This window comes from Arvicola amphibius, chromosome 8, assembly GCF_903992535.2.
Source record: "Arvicola amphibius chromosome 8, mArvAmp1.2, whole genome shotgun sequence".
Taxonomy (NCBI): Eukaryota; Metazoa; Chordata; class Mammalia; order Rodentia; family Cricetidae; genus Arvicola; species Arvicola amphibius.
In genome coordinates, this window is record NC_052054.1 from 121,868,578 (window position 1) to 121,894,186 (window position 25,609).

General features: G+C 38.0%; 1 protein-coding gene across 1 annotated transcript in view; it reads left to right on the forward strand.

Moving 5' to 3' along the window:
- The window catches only part of Ikzf2 (IKAROS family zinc finger 2), a 140,658-nt gene that overhangs the window by 80,036 nt on the left and 35,013 nt on the right, over window positions 1–25,609 (forward strand). The window contains exons 4-5 of the mRNA XM_038339811.1: window positions 16,790–17,056; window positions 23,792–23,959. Coding sequence (XP_038195739.1) covers window positions 16,790–17,056; window positions 23,792–23,959 — 435 coding nt within the window. The remainder of the gene's footprint in view (window positions 1–16,789; window positions 17,057–23,791; window positions 23,960–25,609) is intronic.

The following is a 25,609-nucleotide window of genomic DNA, read 5'->3' on the forward strand; positions in this document are numbered from 1 at the left end:
ACCGTCAAAGCTTGTGACTAATATCAGCGAGGAGAAATTTTAACCAAGCTATTACTTTTGGACCAATGTTCTATTACTTGTCATGACAATCTTGTATTTAATGATAGTGAATATAATGGGTTGAGGCGCTTTCATTTTAGGTTTTTATTTTAACTTCTCTCTCTCTCTCCCTCTCTCTCTCTCTCTCTGTGTGTGTGTGTGTGTGTGTGTGTGTGTGTGTGTGTGTGTGTGTGTGCTGGTTCACAGCACCAGGCGTGTATTGTAGTGCTACTTTCCTAGTTGGAAAAAAATTAGATGCTTGTGTTTATATTTGTGATGGAGACAGTCTATGAATTATTAGTGAGAACTGCCAGTTGATACTGGCATGTATACTCTTATCAGAGAATATTCTGCCTCGCTTGTTTATATTGTAAAAGCTACACTAAAACCCTCATCAGTAAAATAGGAATAAAGTGAAGGTTATTCTGAGGTGTGGTAGGCCTAAAAGTCCTTAGTTACAGGGATTTGTGCATGCCTCCGAGCCCTCCTTTCCCAATCTGGACCTTTATTCTGATGGTCTCCACCTCCCCATTTGGCATAGATTATGAAGGCAAGACTATTGTTGTAATGTTTTTGATGCATAGCAGAGTGTCTGGAAAATTTGTTCTGACCTGTCACCATCTCTGGGTGGGACTAATATGACTTGTCCCTCTGGAGCCAGGGGTAAAGCACAGAGTTTCTCACTGTTTTTGCTTTCTTTTCTGCAGAGGTTTGCACTGTTGGATGACATCACATTCAGTGCTATTGCATGTTGGCAAGGAGCTATATTTAACATTACACATCTGAATTTATTCTTCAATATTCCACTATTAGTTATTAATAAATACTTTTCATCTAATTCCTAGTACAATGTGAATGGTTCCATCAGTGCTTCATGAGTGTTAAATTCCAGTCAGTTGGCTCCCTTTGTACCAATGAAATGCATTGTGCAGGTATTTGACTGGCTCGCAGACATGGGTATGTAGCTTTATGATGTTGTTCTGGCCCTTGATTTCGTTTTCTACCAAATTAAGTAAGTACCTACCAGGAAGGTGGACTTAAGCATTAAAAATGCCTGTTGGTACAGCCCACCCACTTGAACGGGCCTTTGCAGGATATTAGTGTTTCCCATCCTGCTTATTCACCCCTTCCATTGAAAGCTGATGTTTTTCTAAAATCATTATGGATCCCATGGTGCTGGTTTTAATCGTGAAGGACCTGAATCTTTTGTTTCCAGAAATGCTATTGAGACTTTCCTGAATCATTTTCCTACTATCGCACCTGATGATTCTTCCCGCAGAGGCCTTTACTCTCCGGGCAGGACTGTGTCCTTTCCAGGGAGCTAGTTTCCTTGTTTGGCATCTCTGTGTTCAGGTAGATTATATCTGGGCCTGTTTTGCTCACATGGGGTCGCTAACAAGTGTCTGGAGTGTGGATCACATTTTGTTAATATGAATTAGGCTTGCCTATTAATTTCTAATTTTATGGGGAAGGGATGACAAGAAGGTCAACCATCCCAAATGCGTGCGGATTGCAAGGCCCTAGATACAGCCTCTCTGTGCACATCCTCTGTGCATTTGAGGTAAACAATAGTAAAAATGATTTGTTTGCTCTTGAGGCGTGATCTCCTGTATCCCAGGTTGACCTCAGATTTGGTGGGTAGCAGAAGATAACCTTGACCTTTGATCCTCTTGTCTTTGCCTCCCCAGTGCTGGAATTATAGCTGTGTCCCAACAACACCCAGTTTATAGTAGTAAAAATTTTTATACAAGAAGAAAGAAGCTGTTTTCCATCATCAAGCCCTTTGTCTCTGGTTTACATTATTCCATCTAACCCCTGTCTGATCTCTTGATAGCTTGTACCCATTCTCATACTATTTTGAAAATAGTCAAGGCCAAGGCTTCTATTTTCTTTTTTTTTAAACTAATTTATAATTTTCTTCTATTCCTGTTTATATTTTAGTTTTATAATTCTAATCTCATCTGGGCCTGTAAGCCTCATGATGTTAGGAAAGTTAGTTTCCTGCCTAGAAAAATGGCTCAGCAATTAAGAGCACTTGCTACTCTTACAGGGGCCCGGTTTCAGCTCCCAGTATCTACACCTCCTCTGACTCTGACGCTAGAGGATCAGCCTGCAGCCTCCATAAGGCCTGATGTGGTACATCAGAGAGATATGTGTGTGTGTGTGTGTGTGAGAGAGAGAGAGAGAGAGAGAGAGAGAGAGAGAGAGAGAGAGAGAGAGAGAGAGAGAGAGAGAGAGAGAGAGGCAAATATTCATGCACATAAAAACTTAAAAATAAATGAATAATTTTTTTAAAAAGTTAATTCAAAGTTTGGAGAGGTTTTTCCCCCCTCTGGTTATAAAAGTTGAGCCTAACATTTGATAATTAATCTAATATTGAATGTATGAAAGTAGTCTTCCCAGAACTCTGTGAGTTCATAGCCAGCCTATATAGAAAGTTCCAGGCCAGTAAGAACAACAAAAATAAAAGTTGTTGTTGTTAGTGGTGATGGTGGTGGTGTGTGTTGTGTGTTAATAGATATGTATTTTAAAATTCTACTGTTCAATTAAAGGAAAGCTACCTTGCCATTGGGTAAAGGCATGCAACAGGTTTAAACTACTTAGGAAGGGGATAATATGGAAGAAAAACGAAGATAATTTAAAGGATAGTGTCTGATCAAGGGGAAAGATAGGTTGCTGGTGCCAGGCACATGGTGTTCTCTTTGTTCTGATGGCAGTTTCTGTGGTTTGTTTAGGTCTCGGCGTGTCCCAGAAGGTGTTGCTACACTGTGAAGGTGTTAGGCAGCGCAGTAATGAAAAGGGAGATGAAATAGAAGGCTCATAAGCGTCTCATCATTTGGGGCCTTCCTGGAGAAACCTCACTGAAATTTCTGAGTGGTCAGCTTGACATTTTAAAGCAATGAGAAGTTGTGTCATTATCTCTGGGCTGCTGCAGTCGTTAGAGGGCAGGATTTAAAGTTCACTGCAGTAATTGCTGACAGCTTCCTCAGAATGAGAGCTGCTTTTAGTCAGCGCCTGTAGCCTTTGGAAAAGGCAGCCTGCTAGGGACCTGAAAGGGAACTGTGGACTTTGTAAGATGAGAGAAAAAAAAATGTAGATTGAGGCGTGTGTGTGTGTATGTGTGTGTGTGTGCCCTGAAGTAATTACATTCATTTTGTAGGTGGAAAAGAAGTAAAATGACTTTTAATCGTTGTTCATGTGTTTATGGTTTTCAAGCAAAGAATAATGCCAGACTTCTGAAATGCCCCTATATGTTTTCAGTAACTGAAAATACAAAACCAAGTGCCCAGGTTGTCACGGCGAGCCAGGCAGGTAGTGCCACTGGACTTGGCACAGTTCACGTGAAGCGCTAAAATGGTGATCCCTGCTGTAAAAGCATTCCCCTCCCTGGAAACCTGCAATTTGCCTCAGTCCCAGATGGGGAGGAAGCTCACAAACAGCCTCGAGCCATACATAATGGCAGGGCTCACATCCTGACTGAGACAGAGTAAAAGAAAGGAGAAATTCAAGAGTGTCCATAACTATTTGAGTCGAGAATTGTATGCTTTTAGTGAAGGTTGTGGCACTTTTCCCTTTTGTTAAGTTGAGTTTGTTCTGTTTGCTTAGCTTCTCCCCTCCCTTTCTGGATGCCATCCAATATTCCACTGAAAGAAACACAGGAGGGTGACATTCTAATCACACTGCAGTCTCATCTGCTTAAGCCACAAACATTTATTGCTTAATAAAGAACACCCTAGACCCGTGCCAGCCAGGTTCCTTGTATGTGCCATACGTATACACACATGCGCCTGCCTTTAATTTGTTCTCCCCATGACCTTCAGAAACACAGTAAGACAAGGAATTAAGAATACTGTGTTTAAGCCAGAAGTTTTAAATATATAAACTGAAAGTTGATTCCTTCTCCAAACACTATACCTAAGAACGTATTTTTGTGGATAAATTCATATTGCCATACCAAAGGATCATGATAATTACTAATTTTGTAACTTGTTATTTATAATGAAAATTTAAATACTATGGTATATTCTGGAAATATTAATTCTACAGAGTAGAGGGATACTCAACAATCCTGTTCTTCAGTGGGGTAGCATGGCATGCTAATTTCATCCATTTCTCAGGTAAGGAGTTCTGGCGTCTGAGAAGGCAGCCTGTGCAATCACAGGCGACAAGGAGAAGACCTTCAGTGCTAAACCACAGTTTTCAAAAGATAGATTTTACTCTTTATGCGACCGACCCAGAAACACCAAGTACTGTCCATGAGGCGTTACTGGTGGGATAAACTACTCTCTTACATTTGGTAAGCACACTAACTTACCTTGCCAGCTGAACTTCGACTACATGAGGACTGCTTCCCTTCAGACATAGATCTATATCGTTACTTCAATGTTCCATGTAGTTCACTTACCAGCCGGAATGCCGGCTAAATGGAGGTTCGCAAATGGAGACAAACAACTCATGAGTAATCAATACTCTGTTGATGAACAGAAGGAAAGCACCTTTAAAGTGGCCCCAATTCAGAAGTTTCTTGTTCTTTTCCATCGATGATGCATTTCTTGGGCTTGTGCCTTATATTTTGCACTTGCCTTTTGTCGTAGTTCATGATCAGGGTGTTCTGAGTCTCTGTGTTTTATAGCACACAGCCACTCACATATAAAGTGGGATGCAGGTATGTATGTATGTATGTACATACATACATACATTTCAGCTGAGAACATGACAGAGATTGTCCTGCAATGCCACTGAGTCTGGTACATATCTGTAGGACTATGTAATGAATGTTTCCTATACTCATACGTGGAGTGGTATTTAAGTTCAGCTAGAATCTTCTATCTCCTTTGAATTTATAATTTCTTCACTGTGTAAACATTCAAAGTACTGTCTACAGCCTTCCTGAAGTATGTGGTGTTCTATCATACCTATAATTACTTCCCTCCCCACGAATACACCACAACTTCCTGTTCCTATCGATCCATAACATTACACCCATCAGCAGACACTTCCCATCTTTCTCTCCCTCCTGCTTCGGGTGCCTGCTAACTGCATTCTAGGAGGTCGGGTGTGTTAGATTCCATGTATGAGTAACATCATGCAGTATTTGCCTTTTTGTGCCTGGCTTTCTTCACTTAATATAATCATCCCTAGTTGCTTCCGTTCCATAAGGGACAGGATTTCATTTCTTTCTTTTATAGCTGAATAATAATCTATGGTGAATCTACTGTCTTTCCTTAACATATTCATCAGTTGATTGGCATATAGATTTATTCCATGTCTTGGCTATTGTTACTAGTGTCGCAGTGAACATGGGTGTGTAGTTGTTTCTTTAGCAGACTAATCATTTCCTTGGAATATTAAGATTGGCAGTTCATACAATAATATATTTTTAAGATTTTGAGGAACTGCCATGCTCTTTAGCCCAAAGTGTATCCTAATTCGAGTAGCACCTGGGGTCTCTAACTCACTTCCTTCCCAGTCTTTATCTCTTGTCTTTTTGATAATAAGCATTCTTACTACACAGGTGATATTTCATGTGTTTCAGAATTGCACTTCCCTGATGATTAATGGTGGTGAACATTTTTCATAGACAGCTGTTGGACATTCATATGTCTTCCACGTGTTAAATGTCTATTTGATTCTTTGTGTACATTTTGTGTGTGTATACAGAGGGCATGGAGGTGACTATCAGGTGTCTCCCTCAGCTGCTTTCCACTTTATTATTTTTTTGAGGACTATTTTAGAGGCCTCTCATTGGACGTAGAACTTGGCGAAACTGGGATTACAGGCATGCATGGACACATTCAGTGTTTCCTCAGGTGCTGGGCCCTAACTCAGGTCCTCATGCTTACACAGCAAACCCTTCATAAACTGAGCGTCTCCCCAGCCCCTAAGTCCGTGTCAGATGTATAGTTTACAAATATGTCTCTGTAGTGATGCCTCCACTTGGCAATGCAGAAGCTTTGCAGTTTGGTAAACCCGCACTTGTCTAATTTTTGGTTTCATTTCCCTTGACTTTGAGGTCTTCCCCTGCAAATTCCTTGCTGTGTTTAATTCCCTGAAGCATTTCTCTTGGATTTTTCTCCTAGGCCTTTCATATTGGCAAGTCTTGAATTTCACTCTTTAATATTTTTGGTTAATTTTGGTTCATTTTTATAACCGGTATGAGGCAGGGTTGTAGTTTTATTATTCTGCACATGGATGTGCAGCTGCCCCAGCAAGCCTTGCGGTCAGGACTGCCTTTCCCACGCTTGCTCTTGGTGCCTTTGTAGAGAGCCAGGTGTATATATAGGAATGGGGTCAACACCTGACTCTGCTTTGTTTCATTGCTTCATACCAGTTTCTAATGCTTTGCCATGCTGTTTTGAGCACCAGAACTGTGCAACACATTTTCGAGTGTGATAATAGAAGGCTTCCTGTGTAGCTCCTTTCTCCATTTCCTCTGGCAGTTTGAGAGTGTTTTGGCTCTGTTTTTGTGACTTCTTCAGTTCTTTTAAAACAGTATTTATTCATTATCAGTGAACGCAAGCAAGTTTTGATACATAAACATGCATGCCATTGGCATGCATGAGATCACGGCCTGACTTGCAGGGTCCAGGAATCCGACTCGAGTACATGGGCCTGGCGGCAAATTTATTCCCTTGAGCCTTCTCGCCAGCTTTAAGTTCTCTCATCAGGGTTTTCTTATTTTCTTTGAGGAGATCTTTTGCCTCTTCGGCTAAATTCATTTGTAGTAATATTGTTTGTTTGTTTCTTTGCTTGTTTACTTATTTATTTTGAAACTCTTGTCAATGGTGTAGGTTCTTAATTTCTGTTCCAGATAATTAGCACGTGATAACACTGATATCTGCTATATGTACATATATATTCTATTTTATAGAAAGTGTTCATTCATTAGGATTAGGAAATAAGGTATGTTCATAGTTAATAAATATGATGCTGTTACTTTGAAGAAAATCGGTATTTGGCACAGATATGTTTATAAAATTTGCTTGGTAAATTTTAATTACTATTTTTTTCTTTCTCAGTAGTCAAAGTGCTTTATGGGCTACACATTTCTGATTGACCAACCTTGCATCTTGGGACCACACGTAGACTTTTAATTTTACTTGATATTTGAAGTGTCTAAAGACTCGCAGAGAACACTTCCTTCTCTTTGTAAATGACAAAAAGAGCCTAAACTGGTCTGTGAAGGATGTCGTCACTGGCTTTCCATGGAGTTCTGTTGAACCTGTAGCTAGCTTTGGGCGGGGTGGGTATTTTCATAGTGTCCACTTTTCTCAGCCTTGACACATGGCTTCTTCTCGATCTATGCGTGCAGGATCTACAATTTCTTTAACCATAGAAATTCTTTACCTTTTAGTTACGTTTATTCATAGGCAATTTGTGTACCAATTATGAATGGGATTCCTGTTTTGATTTCTATTTCCTATAATTGGATCCTACAGTATTGCAATACTATTGATTTTTGTATGCTGATTTTGGATCCTGCATCTTTGCTTTACTTATTTTCTAATAGTTTTTTTTATGAAGTCCTAGTGATTTTTCTCTCTATAAAATACCATGTCATCTGCAAGTTCTGACAACTTGATTTCTTCCTTGCCAATGGGTATGCTTTATTTCTTTCTGTTCTTAACACTTCTAGTATTGTGTTGGATAATGAGGTGAAAGTGGGCATTTTGGGTTTATTCAAGATCTTTGAGAATGAGCCTTTAGCTTTTCCATTCAGCATATGTTAGCTGTTGGCTTTTTATTTATGATCTTTATTGCATACTGACTTTTTGTATGAAGTACTGTATGGATGTTAAGCCACCTTCCAAACCTCCCCATTCCCTATTGTATGTGTAGAGTGGGATACTTGTATGTTATATGTATGTAAGTATTGTCTTAAATGTCACCATGGGACCTTCTTACCTTTACTTTAGTAATGATACACCAAATATTCAGCTTACTTGGTAGTATATATATTTATAATACGGCTTTGTCCAAAATTTTTGGTAGGTAACATATCTTTCTGTGTTATATATACTATTATGCCTAATACTCAGAATGTAATATCTTGATACATATTAGACAAGAAAGTTGAGATAGGTTTCCTAAGGTTCTGTGGCTAATAAGTGAATGAACTTGTCCTTTAGCTCCAGGATCTAGCTCATGCTCATAATCTTTGATTGCTCTAATTGACCGTGTGGCTGCAGTCTTGTGGTTTTATGTAGAGGATATTATCCCACTGTATATGTACCGTAGGAACTGGGGGAACTGACTGGTAGGTGACGTGGCATTCACACACTAGTAGTTTAGACAGGTAGTCCAATCTACCTTTCCACTACTTCATATGTTGCTTTGTGAGGGTTTTTCTCCTTTTAACATAGATGTTCTGTATGGTTGCACAGAGTATTCCTCTGTAGAACCAGAAGCCAGGCATGAAGGCTTTGGAAAACAAAAAGAGACTTAGAAGTGCTGTGATTTGCGTGGCAGCTCTCCAGGTTACTGTCCCTTAATCCTGGGTTTTCTCTTGGTCACTACTTGATAGGTTTCGTGGGCTCTCATTTATCGTTGACCAGCTGCATTGCACGGGCAGAGTGTGGAATCTTTACATGCTGCAGACAAATGCTGCAGACCTTTGGAGGACCTTCTGGCCTTGATCTTAATATGTATGCCCCCACCCCCCCAGCAGGGTTGAACCCAGAGTATGGCCAGCATTGCCTTTCTCGTCACTTCAGAGGCTATGCTGAGCTGCCAAAGATCCAGGGACTGGATCTTCCCTCTGTTGGAACTGCTCCATACTAGACACCCCCGCTCCATTCCTTGCTGCCTTCTGACCTGGTTACATGTCCTTAGTGGCCTCTGGTGATCCTGTGCTGTGGTTCTCTTTGGGAACTTGCCCACTGGACTGGTTTGTATAGTAATGATTTTCCTTCATACAGAAGTTAGGTTAAGAATTTTGTTCTCCTCTTATTAAAATTATTTCCCAATGTAATTTGTTTTGAAGCCTCCCATAGTTATGTTAAACACATGATTGCCAAATACCAGTTCAAAGTCAGTTGCTCTTACATGAGATGAAATCCATGCTCAGAAAATTTGGCAGTACGAGCGGCTCTTTTTTTCCAAACAGACTCTCACACATTTTTTTCTTTACTCCAAACTGGCAAACTAATCCCCCATATTAGACGTGGAATTATATATGTACGCACTGTGCTTAGTCATCATTTCCTAATGAATTGGCATTTCTTTTGCTATTCACTAATTACAAGTCACTGTCCTGCTAACGATGAACAAACAATACAGCAAGAGTTCTGTACTCAGTGAGTGCTGGGTCCCGGCATTAGCCGGTTCTGAATAGCTGTGCCACTCAGTCATGTCGTTCCACCCGCATCTTCATCTGTAATGTGAAGCTGAAATACACTTTCGTGGTTGTCACTATTAAATCTCTTAGTAGCTTGCTAACTGTCCCTTGTCCTACAGTGATACCAATGATGTTTTGTGCTTGAAACCTAGCTCTATACGTTTCTCAGGTGTGATTAATTTTTGCAAGTTTTCAGTAACTTAAGAAGTAGAATAAAATGCCTAAGTTAGCAGCAACAGTTTAACAAAATATTTAGTAAGTGGCTAGAGTATGTGAGATCATGTAAGGATAGCCCTGTTGCATCTCTGAATTTACACTATATTTCCTTTGGTGACTGTAATGTTAGGCATTGTAAAATAAAGCTTATACATTAATGAAATCGCCAAAGTGTCAGGCTAACATTAGTTTCACTGAAAACAAACTTCGCGGCCTGAACACTTTCCTGAAAATGGTAACAACAGATTTGGCCTTAGTGGTGCACTTATTTGGATGGAGAAGGCCGGGGAGATGGCATTGCTTCTTAAGTGCCTGAAGCATTGTCCTAAGGACACACACAAGTGGGGATCTCCAGCAGAAGTCAGGCCTGGGGACACATATCTGCAACCCCAGTGCAGGGGTGGGGTGGGGGGGGCATGAAAACAGGTGATCAGTGGAGCTCTTTAGCTAGCCAGCCAGCAGAGCTGAAAGGGTGAACTTCAGACTCGGTGAGAGACCCTGTCTCAAAATTAAGGTAAAAAGCGACTGAAGAGTGCACTCAGGTTGGTAGCCCCCACACAAATGCACAGGCATGCACGCACATGCGTGTGTACACACACACACACACACACACACACACACACGGAACATTTCAGGGTGTTGTGAAGAACAGTCTCAGAGTGCTCCCCACAAACCGCTCAGCTGTTGTTGGTGACACCAGTGTCTGGACTTGTCCAACCGTTCATAAAAAAATACATGAAAGATTTTGTGAGGAAGCTGCTTTGCAAGATTTATCCATCACTTACTCACACTCAACAGGATTAAAGTTTTCATATCCTTTGAAATTACTGAATAGTTAAAAATGATTGTATAGACGTTAAGATAACTCTGACTATGATCATTTCTGTTTCCTTTGGCCTGTTGGTAGGTTTTGGTAAATAATTGTGCTTTCCATAATTTTGAAGTTATTTTGGTTCACTAACACTTTATTGAAACAGCTGTTGGAGTAGCAACATAGATTTAATCAAGTTTAGTGTGTCTTTTTCTAACGTTTAAAAGAAAGTTATATTGGTATAGATTCAGCTTCAGCAGATGATTAGATAGAAGTATTGAATCAATTAGTGTGTTTAACACCATTTCATGTAACTGAGAGAAATTGTTTCTGAGTTTTAAAATCCCTTAAGTGCCCACTTGAAGTCTTACACAGCAGAAACCGGGTATCTAAAAATAGACTCACACATGATAACTGCTTTAATTTGGGAAGAATGACATTCTAGTCTCCTTTTCTTTTTCACACGAAGCCAACATTACTTGAACTCCCTTAGTATTTGCTTCCATTGAATTATTTTGTGTTAAATTTAGCGCTGGGGAGATAGTAATGAGCTTGTCATATAAGAATGAGAACCTGAGTTCGATGTACAGAACTTAAGTCAAAAACCAGATGTGGAGTCCTGGGGTGTAATCCCAAGGATAAGAAGCAAATATAGGTGGATCCCCGAGAGTTGCAGGTCAGCTAGCCAGTGTCCTTGGTAAGTCTCCAGGCTAGTGAGAGACCCTGTCTCAGAAAAAACAGAACCTATCTCAAAAGGTATCTGGTACCAGCTGAACTAAGCTCAGAGTTGTTCGCTGACCTTCACACACAACAATTAGACAGAAAACAATCTGGAAAACGTATCCTATGTTCTACATGATTAATCTATAGATGATTGCAAGTGAATGAAACAAAATCACAAGCCCCCTGGATTGTTACCCATCCAGAAAGCTTAACTAATTTGCGTGTGGGTTAGTAGAATCCAGTCACATTAGTAATAAAGTTTTAATTTGTAGAAAGTTTATATGATCAAAATATTTTGATAATTACACTTCCTATTCTAGTTACTATTGTATTTCTACAACTTTTCAACTAAAATTTAATGCTATTATTTTTGAAAACCAAATTCTGTCTTATGGAGAGTATAGTTTATCCTCTTAATTTCTGACAATTAAAAATTAGCTTCATATATTTCATCATGCATATAAAAAATTACTTGTTAAAAAATGTACTTATTTCATATTTCTTGAAGGAATCAATCACCAGAGATTGCAGAGTCTCCCATCTTGCAGAGATGGGTGCTTGGGTGAAATTTGAGTTATGGATATATAATAAAATATCCAATTTATCCAAAATGTCCAAAGGAAACTCTCCTTAACCTTTGTACTGTTTCATCAGTAAATTTGTTGGGTGAGTAAATTATATTAGTGGAATATTTACTGTTTTTAGGCACGAGCTCCTTCATGACCTCTTTTTATGAGCATACTGCCTTGTTAATGCGAATTTCTCATGAAGCAAATAGGTTTTGTTTTATTTTAATCACCAACCTCCAATAAGTGTTCAACACAATGGAAACAGCAGCAGCAGCAGGTGTTTTAGTATGTTCTTCTCTTTCTTGTTGAGAAAGTTGTGCTAGGGACCTAACCTAAGTCTCTGAGTATGTTCAACAGCACTTGGCTTGGGTTAGACTCCTGGTCTGTGACTATTATTATTATTATTATTATTATTATTATTAGTAGTAGTAGTAGTAGTAGTATTTATATTTAAAACCGTTTTAATATTTAAAATATTTCAATTAAAAATATTTAAATATATTTTTATCATGTTCTTCCCTTCCCCCAATTCCTTTCTCTCTCCTTCCCTATTCACCCAAATTTAAGATATTCCTCAAAAATCAAACAAAAAACCAACTTCTAAAGAAAAGTCTGTGTTTGTCTCCTGCTATGTGAGGGAGACGGCTCATGCGAGTGTTACATTCATGTGTGGGTACATTACCTCACATTTTACTTTCTAGTTATGCTTGTCACATGATCTACTTTATTTTATCATAATTGTAAAGCAAAATTGCATTTTTACATACATAAAACTGAATTAATTTCTTAATAGCTGTGAAACTGTTAATACTAATGTTATTTTAACGTTTGTTTTTAGGTACACTACCTTATGTGCATGTCTCTATGTGTGCGTGTGTGTCCGTGTGTATGTGAGAGAGATAATAATATATATCTATTTACATGTATATAAGCTTTCATTCAGTGTTCCCCTTAATGTCTCACTAAGGAATGAAAGGCAGTTATAGTATGTCTCTCTACTCCTTGCTATACATCTAGACACAATGATGATTTTTGAAACTTCTGAGTGTGGGTAGCCCAGTATTGTGAACCTTCTGAGTGTAGCTAGCCCAGTATGGTGCAGCTTCTGAGTATAGATACCCCAATATACTTACTGGAGAAGCTTATAAAATTGTTTGATTGAGAAGTCAGTTTTTCCAAACGAGCTTCTGTATAGCTTTGAATTACACAGTATGGAAGAACACATCAGACTTACTCTAAAATCAAATTGGCTTCAGCCTTATATAGAGTGAAATTAGCCTGTTTATGAGAACATATTCCTAGACCACATTGTCAAAATAAGTCCATGCAGTGAAGGGTAAAACTCTAATTACAAAAATTAATAATATTATATTTAGTGATTGATAGTAATATTAGGCTCATTATGCTTTAAATAGTGATAGTCAATTTTTTCTTATTATGGAAATTTGAACTTTTACTTTTTTCCCTAACACTTGAATTTCATCATTAAATATTTAAAGTATTATTGCTGTTATAATTAGAAACATCTTATATTGAAAATAAATCATGCCATAGTATTTTAGAGCTAGGAAAGGCTTCTGTTTAATGGTTAGGATTTAAAGACTGTTTAATTTCCTGCTTCTTTAATATATAATTTCAGTTTACCTTTAGACACAGATGTCAGAAATGAGTTATGATGGAAATTTTTTGTTGGTGGTGTTGTGAATGGACTTCCATTTTAGGTGAAGTTAGTCAATGATAAGTATATTGAAATATGTTGCATTTTACTAATTTACTGTATAAGGACAGCAATGGGACACAAATTTACACATGACAAATAGGATTTATTATAGCATTGGTATAAAAAATCTGTACTATAAGTTTATCTTTTTTTCTGTTTCAGTTACAGCAAAAATAAACCTTTCCCCAGTGTTTGCATCCAGTATACTCTCTAGGGAGAGCAGACCCTGATGTGTATATTTTAATCTGACAGTGGTTTTGTTTGATTGTTTGCTTTGTTTTGATTTTCAAGACAGGGTCTCTTTGTGTAAGAGCCTTACCTGTCCTGGAAATCTCTCTGTAGATCAGGCTAGCCTCAAACTCAAAGATATCCACCTGCCTCAGCCTCCCTGAGTCCTGGGATTAAAGACATGCGCCATCATTGCCTGGCCTGATAGAGTTTTGTTTTGTTTTGTTTTGTTAACTCAATTTAAGACAGAGTTTCTTAAATGACATTTTATCCATATCCCTTGTTGGGTTTGGATATCCTCATTTTAATGTCTTCTCGCTAAGGAAAAAATACTCTGATGTTTAAATCAAGCCATGTTTTTTATAATTCTGTCTTATTTTAATATTTGAGAGGTCTCTACTTTTATGCTTAAAATCTCCACATGCAGGAATATATTTCTTGAGTTCTGCAGAGAAATTCCGGCAAACTTTGTGCTGGTTAAACATGCTTTACCGAACAGTAACTATTTCATGAATAAAATGGAAAGCCAGAATATTTGCAAATACACCAGCAGTATAGGACTAAGCTCCTGGGTAATGGGAAAAGCATTGCAGAAATTTGGGCATAAGAGTTCCTAACAGAGTGTATTTTTTGTCAGACATGGAATGTTTGATATACATAATGAGGTATCTTGGCAAGAGATCTGAGGTCCAAACAGACATAACTCAATACAGTATTTCCAACATGCGCCCTGTTGGCTGCACACTGTCTTGTATTGTTGTTGTGGAGTATTCTGCTTGTGGTGTTACATCAGTCCTAAAATCAGTTTAGATACTAGAAAATTTTTGGTTTTGGTTTTCAGAATAAAGAAATTTAAACTCAGTGAGAAAAGTTTGACAACCTGATAGGAAAACGGGCAAATAATGTTGATAAACATTTTCAGAAAGACCATTTAAATTTATAACAATGAACTTCACTCATAATTTTAAATGCATCTAAAAATACAAGACTTCACACTGATCATTCTATGTGAATATCTATATATTTAGTAACAACAAAGAAGGGACGATAATAAATCTTTGCTGATAGTCTAGGTATGAAATTTATTTTTCTTTTTTAAATATTTATTTATTTATTATGTATACAATATTCTGTCTGTGTGTATGCCTGCAGTCCAGAAGAGGGCACCAGACCCCATTACAGATGGTTGTGAGCCACCATGTGGTTGCTGGGAATTGAACTCAGGGCCTCTGGAAGAGCAGGCAATGCTCTTAACCTCTGAGCCATCTCTCCAGCCCTTGTTTTTCATTTTTAATGGCTTCAGATAGACTTCTAATTGCGAGCATATGATCATGATTTCTTTAGTGACAGACTGGGGGATTACGCGCATTTGCTAAAAATGACTTAATATTCACATTTGATCCTTCATATTGTTTTGTCTTTCTTCACAATGGCATGGAGTCTCTAACATATAAAACAGGGTTGGAGAAATGGGACACAGAATGATTTTCGTAAAACTCATGAGTTAACACTGCGTGAACGTCTCTTGTATATCACAAGGCCTGTGGGCATGCTGGGGACATAGTGTTGAGTAGAATATTGCCTCTCCTAGTCTCAGAAACCAGTAGGATCATATCACTTTCTAAGTTAATAGATTCCATATGAATGGTTTTCCGTTTGTGGATTATAGAACGGTTTACATGGTTTAAGTTAATTAATCTTTTCCAGAATTTTACAAAGTAATCATAGCACCATATTGCCTGAAGAAAAAGAGAAGCACGCTTATTCATTAAATGAGTTTACTCATTTAAAGCTCAGAACAACCCTACAGAGTGGGGACACTGTCATCTCCATTTTGAGGAGGACAGGGAAAATGTTAAGCTCTTTAAGATGCCTAACAATTTAAAAATGTAAGTCTCTCCACTCTCACCAAATGGTTCTGTCTGAACCTTAGTCAGCAATTTGAGTTTTTTCCCCTTTTCAAACGCACGATGTAAGATTCATAGGTTAAGTAATTAGTTTAGGATTATGCCGCTGGCAGTATGCAGTTCACTGCCTCTGATTAGAGAAGAGAGCTCTGCAGAGAAGGACAGAGAAAGTCATTGTGATGGCACCCAGTCCTGATAAGCACTAGTCATGAATCCAGGGTTCATAACTTCGCCCGGCAGACAACTGCAGTAAAAAGTGCGTGCTTGCCTCTCTGAATCCATTTCCTCTCTCCAGATAATAAGCAACTCTCTTGTGATATCAAATCGATTCAATATGGATTCTTGAGTTCTGAGAAACTTTGAAGATCGTGGGACAAAAACCTGATGCTAATTCAAAGCCTGCCTCTACTTTGTCAAAGGACTGAGCCATTTAGATCAAGGGTTGTGCACAACTTTTCTGCAGGATGACCCCAAACCAGCAGACAGAAGGCCTTACACTTCTTAACAGTCGCAAGTGTGTACATGCATGTCGTGCCGTTCCTGTCATTCACTGCTCTTTGGTTTGTAGACATCAGTGTTCGAGCACTTTGGTTTGCAGTCTAGAATGTTCCGTAGAGGCCTCTTTTTGCTGCATGTAGGAAACAAAAGCAGGGTAATTTAAGATGGCAAGGTTTATGCACCTTACCTCACATTGACACGGCTCTCAACTGAATGTTTGTGTTTAGTCTGACTTGGGGACATTGGCCTCGACAATGTGCCTTCCTATATGGCAGACATTTGTGGGATTAAGATCTCGAGTTGTTTCTCTTGCTCTGTGCAGAAGCAGGTTGACACACGCACACTGATGTGAAGCAGACAATGTGACATGAACAGGATTGTTAAATCAGGATGAGGTGTGGCTTAGTGGGTTAAGCAATACTTAACCTTGAGTCTTGCACACATGCTCTTCGTTCTCATTAACTTTAGTGATGAACTTTAAAAAAAATACAAGAACTCGCTAATGGCAAGAATTAGTCAAAGCAGCATAGCCGAATGAAATAAGAGTTTGCAGAAGTGAGGGGTCCTTTCTCACCCAGAGGGCTCCAGAGCCGTGTTCCCTCTCACCAAAGGCTGGCTCACAGGAAGAGCATGGGATGACTTAGTATATCCTTCCCGTTCATTCCACAGAGTGACAGCGGGCAGGAGAGAAATGGAGGTGGCAGCACCTAACACGTGTCTTAAATTCCTTTTAACTTGCAGCAAATTCCGTAAAGCTAGAAATGCAGAGTGATGACGAGTGTGACAGGAAACCCCTGAGCCGCGAAGATGAGATCAGGGGCCACGATGAGGGGAGCAGCCTAGAAGAACCCCTAATTGAGAGCAGCGAGGTGGCTGACAACAGGAAAGTCCAGGATCTTCCAGGCGAGGGAGGAATCCGGCTTCCGAATGGTAAACTGAAATGTGACGTCTGTGGCATGGTTTGCATTGGGCCCAATGTGCTTATGGTACATAAAAGGAGTCACACTGGTAAGCAGCTCAACGAATAACCTGATGACTGCCCGTGGCATCTGATGTTGATATTACCTGACAGCTACTCTCTTTCCTTTTTATTCAGGGGTGGCAATGTGAAGTTATCTTTTCAGAATTCTGCTAGTATTGGATTGCTGGGAAGCAGAAAGTAGCCTGGGTCTTGACTTCCAGTCTTCAAATCTGAATAGCATGTCAGAAAAGAAGTTTGGGAATCAGTTTCCACAGTTCTTAATATAGCAATAATATGATAAGGGTTCAAAAGGTATAGGAGGATTTCATTGAGTAATTTAATCTTTTTATATTTCTATACGTATTTTACCATACCCATTGGGCAGGTAATATAGTTTGCTTCCTAGGAACTTATAGTACAAAATAGCATTCACACATTTATATAAGGGTGGACCATTTTCACTCTGGTTAACTCTGTGAAATATTATTTCTGGCCAGTCTTTGCCTATCAAAGGTCTCTGCAACAGGGGTTATTTCTCTAGTTCAGGGAGGTTACTATCCTCTTGCAATCTTTAGTTTTATCTCTGTAAAAAGATGGTTAGGGTGGGTATGTAGGTAGAAATATTGAATTGTGGGATGAGGTAAAAAATGCCTGTGGATAATTTAATATATGCTTCTAGGCATTGAGAGCTACAAGTACTTCATAAAAGCAGGCCAGATGAGGCGGGGAGAGTCTTATATAAATCTTCTCAAAGCTTTTGGTTGAGAAAAGTAGGAAAAAAATGACAAGAGGCAAGGAAGGGAAGAGTGGGTAAATGCAACACAATGAGGTTGTGTCTGTGTGTTTAAAGGGATAACAGTTAATCTTTTATGAAGTTTCAAGTTGAGCAGCGCATGGTGGCATGCACCTGTGATTCCAGTGTTCACAGTGAGAGGCAGGTGGATCACAAGTTCAAGGTCATCCTAACATATAAAGTTTGAGGCCACCCTGTGCTACTTGAGACTGTCCACAAACCAAACAACAGCAAAAATTTTCATGTCAGGATTGGTGGCACACACCTTTAGCCCCAGCACTTGGGAGACAGAGGTAGGAGGATCTCTGTGAATTCAAAACCAACCTGGTGGTCTACATACTGAGTTTCAGGATAGTCAAGGCTATATAGTAAGATCTTTTCTAAAAAAAAGAAAGAAAAAAAAATAAAGGAATATATCTTTCATTATAACATGGTGGTATTCTCTAGTAAAATATTAAAAATTAATATTCTCACTTGTAAACTGTGATAGTCTTTAGAAAGAATAAGAAATCACACGAAAGAAATTTATTTTAAAATTTTACTTATAAATCATCAGTTTAAAAATTTTACCCTAAAACATGTGCTGTAATTACATATTTATTAAAGCATTTTTAGTTCAGATCTCTCATGACACACATTTGAGGAAAGTCAAGTTGTCTGACTTGTGTCCCTTACCTAGAAAAACATCACCAGCAAGATTGGAACCATGATACTCTGATTTCTAGGCTAGTGTAGTGTGAGCACACACGCTTGAACTATCATTACATTAACAACTCATTATAAAGTGTCACTAGAAACTAAATAAAAACTGGCCCAGTAGAATTTTCACATTCAGATTAATGTAATCATATCATCACCTTCCCATCTGTTCATTTTTTATCACAACTAGTATTTTTGATTTGTTATGAATATTCTTTTAAAAGGACATTATGTTTAAAAATGTTTATATCACTAATGAATTTTTCCTTCAATATTTTAAATGTCTTGGGGAAAATTAAGATATACCAAACTTTGGTTTCTCTTCAATAAGAAAGAAAAGGACAAGACTATAAAATTAATCTGCTTTTATTCCATGCCTAGGAAATAATACTGGTTCAGAAAAGGAGTCTACAAAACTCCCCATTATTATGTTATGTTAGAGTGAGTATTCTGTAGAACAGAACACCCATTTAATTTTCCTGTGCAATATTAAAACAGTTCAATTACTTTGTAGTATTTGAATTTGACTTACTGATCAATTTAAGACTGAAGTCTATACTAAGTACTAGTTTGGGAAGAAGATCTTTAATAAGTCTTTTGTGTTCTTATTTAAGAAAATTCAACGAACACAAGAACTGGTTTTTGAAGATGTAGTTTTAATTTGTATTTTATTGTATCTGTTGTGAAATTCACTGATTTTTTTTAAAAAAATAAAATAGTTAAACACATACTCCACGTTCCACTGCATATTTGCTACCAAAATGGTATGGAATTATTTGAACATTGAAAATGATGTAATTGGTATAGGACTTGATTGTAAATCATTTCACAGATTTGTACAGGTACTAGAATATAAAGCTCGCTAATAAGGACATGGAGAAAATTACTAAGCAACCATTTGAATTTCACTCAAGAGCACAAACTCCTTTGCCTAAATGACCTATTTTGAACACTAGAATTCCTTCTTCAGATCTGGAAGAGTTTTGTTAATTTCAATAGATAGTCATAGAGAAACTTAGGATACTGGGATGCTCTGTTAGAGCTGGCATCTTAAAATAGGCTTTAACTATATATTTCTGATGACTGAGTTGATCCCAATTGATTATCATATTCTCACTCCTACTGTAATACTGCTTGGTGACAGGCTTCTACGCGTTTCTTTAAGCTAAGTGTAGAACTGTATAGTCAGAACCTAGTCTTTACCCAAGTGTATTAGGAAATACTGTCTTCATTTTAGTGCTGCCCACTCTTAAAACATTTTATGTGTAGCTAAACAAAAGCCACTATCTTAAATCCTTTGTGATGCCCTTAAGAAGCTCATAAATTATCTAATATACAATTGACAGTGAATAGAAAGTATAAAACCACCCAATTTATTCCAATTCCATGGGATCTCAGGTCTAGTGCATCTTTCGCCTATCTCTCCTGTACTCTACTAAAGTGCCAGTTCCAGTGTCTTTAATCACTTGCTGTTACTTCTTTGGCATTGTTACTTTAGTAAATAATCAGGTAATATTTTCATCAGATACTCCAGGCACTCTTCACTGGGAATGTAGGGTACAGAAAAATAAATAAGTAAGCAAGCCAATATAAAGGTAGTGACTTAGTTCACACATGGATATGAATGTGTGATGAAATTATAAATATAGACAATCCTTAAGTTTGATCCTTTTTGGGATGTAGCTCTCGTGTCTTTGCAAACTATGGCATTTTCTCTTCATTCTTGTGTTCCAAGGCTCTGTACTGTTCAGTCGACAGTAAATTGGTGAGCTAGCATTTAAAGACCAATACCAGCTTAGCATGAAAGAGCACACATGTGATACTTGGATACAAAGCAGGAAAGAGCAGGGGTTTGAGACCAGTCTCTCTTACAGAACAATTTCAAGGCCAGCTGAGCTTCCCAAAACCTTGCATCTAAAAGTCATGACACACAACACCCATAATCAACTTCAGAATGGACATGGTGCGTACTGTGACTTCTCAGTTAGTTTCTTTACTCCTAGTCCAGTCTTCTGTGCCCACCAATGGGGAGATCAGTTGTCACCAATGCAGTAACGTACTTGGTTTGAACCAGCTTGTTCTACAGTATTAGTACTGTGAGCAAGGACTCTGTTGGGATTTTAAAACTTTTGTTTCCATTTGTATATGAAGAATATAATACTTTATATAAAATATAAACTGACTCAAAAAGAACCAGCTGACTCTCCATTTGGTTTAAAGAACAAATTAAAATAATTATGCATTGTTTAAAGCCGTTATGACAATATATCATTGTTTTACATTTACATAGAGAAAAGGTAGGTAATTTTTCTTACCTAAATTTAAGATTATTCTACCTATATTTCCATAATGTTTAGGCTGGGGCATATCCTACAATATTGAATATCAGGATTCCTAACAATTTATAGAATTTTTTAAATTATTTGATTATTTTTTATTAATTAATTATGAAGATAGAGAGATGGTAGATAGAGATGTAGTGTATTGAAGTAGTCCTAATTTTTAATTATGTATACAAAGAATAGTTAATCTGCTTTATCCTCTACTCTAATAGTAGTGTTATTGAGAGTATCACTCTAATTATAACTTCAGTGTTGAAAGCAGTAACACAACTGTATTGTCAGAGTGTTAGCCAGTTCTCTGTAGTCCAGCTCCTAAGCGTAGTTAAACAGATTCCATACTAAGATGAGTAAAGCCTGGAGCTGGCAGCCAAAGAGCAGAGAGCAGCCCTGGGAAGGAGTACTAATTCACCCCAGCGTTTCTCTGAGTTTAGCTGGTTGAAATCACAGTAGCCTGCTGCGAGAGCCTGTTCTGTTTTCAGAGGGAGCTCCAGGTTAAAGCACACCTTGCCTTTTTCTTTACGTCTCAAGCCTGTGGACACAGAGTCCTCCTTACCCACGCAGCAACAGAGTCATTTTACCAGATGTCCATGGAGTCCCTGTCATTTCATGCCCTCTCTGTGGTGTTCTCAGTAAAAGCTTCAAAGATACCTGGAGCGTTCGTAACTGTTAACTCTGTTACTCCATCATTAGTCTCAGAACTTGACTACATTACCCTAACCGGAGATTAAAATTATTTTTGAAAGTTGTTCCTCTGTAGTAGTATTTCCTTTTCAGACTAGCCTTATTTTAAATAGTGAATTAACTACTTTAATGTAGGGATTAAAACCATCAATTTAAAGATTAGAAATGATTTGAAGACAGTGTCAATCAGCTTGCAACACAAGTTTAAATTTTCAACAGACCTACTAATTTAATTTCCTTTTAAAGTTATTGTGTCCCAATTTGTTCCTTTTCTAGGAAAAGCTTATACACAGAGTCCAAGAGTAAAATCGAACAGTTGAAGTAAAAAGTATATTTTATATTTGTTGTTTTATTTATTCACAAAGCTGCTTTGTTGAGTATCCCTCTCTTTTCTTTTATTAAAATTCCTTGTCAGGGTGGAGGGCAGATAATTATGATTTTTAAAGTTGCACTGTGTTATTTCCTTGGATAAAAAAAATCAAAGAATCAAGGCTAAGTTGCATACGTGTATAAAATTTAAAAAGATCTCAAAAACTTAGGTTTAAAGCCTCCATTGCAGCCCCCTCCCAAGAACATGCGATTGGACACTCTACGACAAGCAGACCGTGGGTTTTCTTGCTCTACACAGCAAGATCCCTCTCAAAAAACAAGACAGAATACTTGATCAGAATTAGATTTTTAAGCCAGGATATTACTATGTAGATCCGGTTGGCCTTGAACTTACAGAGATCCCTGAATCTGCCTCTGGAGTACTAGGATTTAAAGGCATGTGCCACCACTGCCAGGCAGAATTAAAATTTAAAACTAAATGATAAGTCTTCTTTGAGACATTTAGGTTTCAACAAATGAAACTGCTTAAATAAAGCTCAGTCTAAGCTAACTTTGATATGCTGAGTTTTTAGCATAATACTTTTTTCAGGACCTTCTGTAAGTTGCAACCCCATGTCTTTTAAAAGAGTAAACCACCACACACGCCTTTTGGTGTGTACATCATTAACTTTCCAGAGAAGTGCATGCTGTACAATTCACTCTGCTTGACCTTATTTGGTTTTAAAATCTTTAGGTTTTGTAACAAAGCTGTGAATAGACAGAATATACAGGGGTGGCTGCCAGAAGCGACCAAAGCTTATCTGGTTCTTGCCTCCTAGCTTTCTTTAAAAGAGAAACCCTTGGTTTGCATTGTGTAATGGGCCAAATATTTTCCAAGGTTCACTTCACTATTAATATAAATACTCTAGCTAAAGATACATGAGCCTGGCAATTCAGTGTACAAATTATGAAAGCTATGGAAATCATACCTGTCATGTGACAGATACAGAAAAGGCCCTGGCAACTGTAAGGAAGTGTTTCATTTGGTTCTCTCTAAACTCTGAGCTCCCAGATGAGCTTTTTCACTGTATTTTTGTATGTCCGCTTATCACTTCTTTCATCTGTGCTTAGACACAGGCAGATGAGAAGTCAGAGTATTTTCCTCATGGTTTGATAATACTATATCCTTTTGATCTTGCCAGTGTTACCGATTTCTTGCCTGTATGAATTTTGTTACCTGTTACATTGGTGGCTGCCAGTTGAGGGTAATACAACAAACTGATAATGAAGACTTACATAACTTTTTGACAGTTTCACTGTAGAGAACAATGAGAAAGGATTCCTGCTAGACAAATGTTTTTTTCACAAAACAGCATGCAGAAAATATCTGGAAATATAATATTCTCTGGATTCTCTCAGGTATACGGGGGATTTTGCCACAGATTTCATTGTTAATGGCCAAGAGAACAGGAGTGCTTCTCTATCCAGAGACTTCCTTTGTGCTCTCTGAAGGTTTCTTTGTTGTTTATGCCTGTTTTGGTTCTGATCTCAGTGTCAGTATTATCAGATATGTTGCCATTGTTGACTTCTGGTTCTTCATTCCTAAATTTAAATTGATGCTTCCTAAGTATTAATGGGATTGTGAGGATTAGAGTACTCTATGGAAGGCAATGGTCAGTTAAGTGATGAGAGCTAGCTCTTCAGCCACTGGTAGATGCTGTTATTGCTCCTCTCAACCAGCGACAGAAATCTTGCCAACTTTATATTAAATGAGGAAATGTCTACTTCACCTGAACTTTGGGCAGTTAATGTTAGAAGACATCTTCCAGGAGAAAGTGAAAATGCAGTATATATGAAAGATGTTCATTGTGAGCCTAGGGAATTGTTTCTGGTTAACTGTGGATGGCACACTATTCCCTTACGATAACCTGCTTGGTCTTTCCCACTCTTGTCTTCAGGTGAGCGCCCCTTCCACTGTAACCAGTGCGGAGCTTCTTTCACCCAGAAGGGCAACCTTCTGAGACACATAAAGTTACACTCTGGAGAGAAGCCGTTCAAATGTCCTTTTTGTAGCTATGCTTGTAGAAGAAGGGACGCTCTCACAGGACACCTCAGGACCCACTCCGGTAAGTGTCACCAAGTCAAAGCTAAAGTCAATAAGGTGTTTCAGCATTACACTAAGCAGCATGTAGCTTTGGCCTAGAGAGCCCTGTACGTTATTGGTGGCATTTGTAGGATGTGCATGAGTATTCAAAGATCAACAGACATGAAAAAGGACACTGCCACTGAAGAGTTTCTCACAGCTAGAACATGAAGTGTCAGGTTTTATGATTATCAAAGCAGTAATTGTGTTTAATACTGGGTTATTGGAGCCCAGTGAAATGTCACAGTTTTTTTTTTTTCTGTAGTTTCCAGAAAGCATGAAAGTTGTAGAGTTTCTTAACAGTCCAGTAGACTCGGGCTTAGATCGCAGTGAGGAAATCAAATACTGTTCTTTTTAAACTTGAAAGCACTGTACTCATTTGAAAATTGACTGTTGCAGGAATTTATATTTCATTTAACTTGGCTTATTTTGCTAGCTTTCCAACTGCACTTATTGGGGATGAGATGAATGTTTTATCTGCTTCATAAATGATTTAATGATCTAGAGTGTTTGATGTGCTGAGAAAATACTAGCATAGCAATATATAAATGAGGAAGAATAACCAGAAATCTGAATGACTCTCATCTGATTTGAGCATGAACTGCTATTGCTGAGGAGTTAAGGGTAGAATATTATAATAAGACACTTTCAGAGCAGTTGGATATGCTTTGTCTATAATGGCATGTTAAGTTTTCATTGCAATGTGGAGATCTGAGAAAGCGACATTCTCACGTACATTGAAAGACTGTAATCCAGAAAACTGTGGCATGTGAGGGGATGCGTGAGCATATTAGCCTTCTTTACACTCTCTTTCTATCTTTAAGGCTGAACTTCATTTTTGAATATGCTGTGTGTTATAGAAAGCAATTTTAAACATTAACTATTAAATTTGGGACAATTATGAAAGTTAAATTAACATGCATATGAAAACAAATATTCTAAGACTATATTTACTTTCCTTACTCAGAAATAATTCATTTACTTACATCTCATGTATGTTCTGAAAATTATTCCACCCTATTTATCAATTACAATGACATTATTTTATTATGAAAAGTATTATAAGTTGAGAGATATTTTTAAGAGATGCAGGTATTTCCATCAGCTACCTATATATTCTAACTCACTAAAGTGTCACTGAACTACGGTCTGTGTACCTCATAAGAGTTTATGGATACGACTTTTTGCCTCACCTTCATAAATAATTGTAAACATCTTAACCTCTTTGTTCTCAGATTCATGTGCTCTTTCTGTGGGAAAGATATCTTTAGTTCATGTGCTGTATCTACAGAACACCCTAAGCCATGCCTTGATGGCAGCCATACAGAAAGCCTTCCAAGTGGTAGACCATTTTACCTAACTCCACTTAGCCAGCTGATAATGGCTGATGGAACATGAGGAATGTGGATGAAGTCTGTAGGTTTGAGTTTGCTGTATTTCTTTGCATTAAATGAGCTTCTTGTTAAAGACAGTGTGACAAGGGATATCATAGTAAGTGCTAAGCTGTTCTGTTAAATCCACTCAGGAAGCAGCCTAGGAAGGAATGGTAAATCCTCCTTAAACATCTTTCAGTTCCTATGAGGATCAATTTATCTGTTTTCCGTGTTATAAGGAGCCTAGTATAACCTCCCTG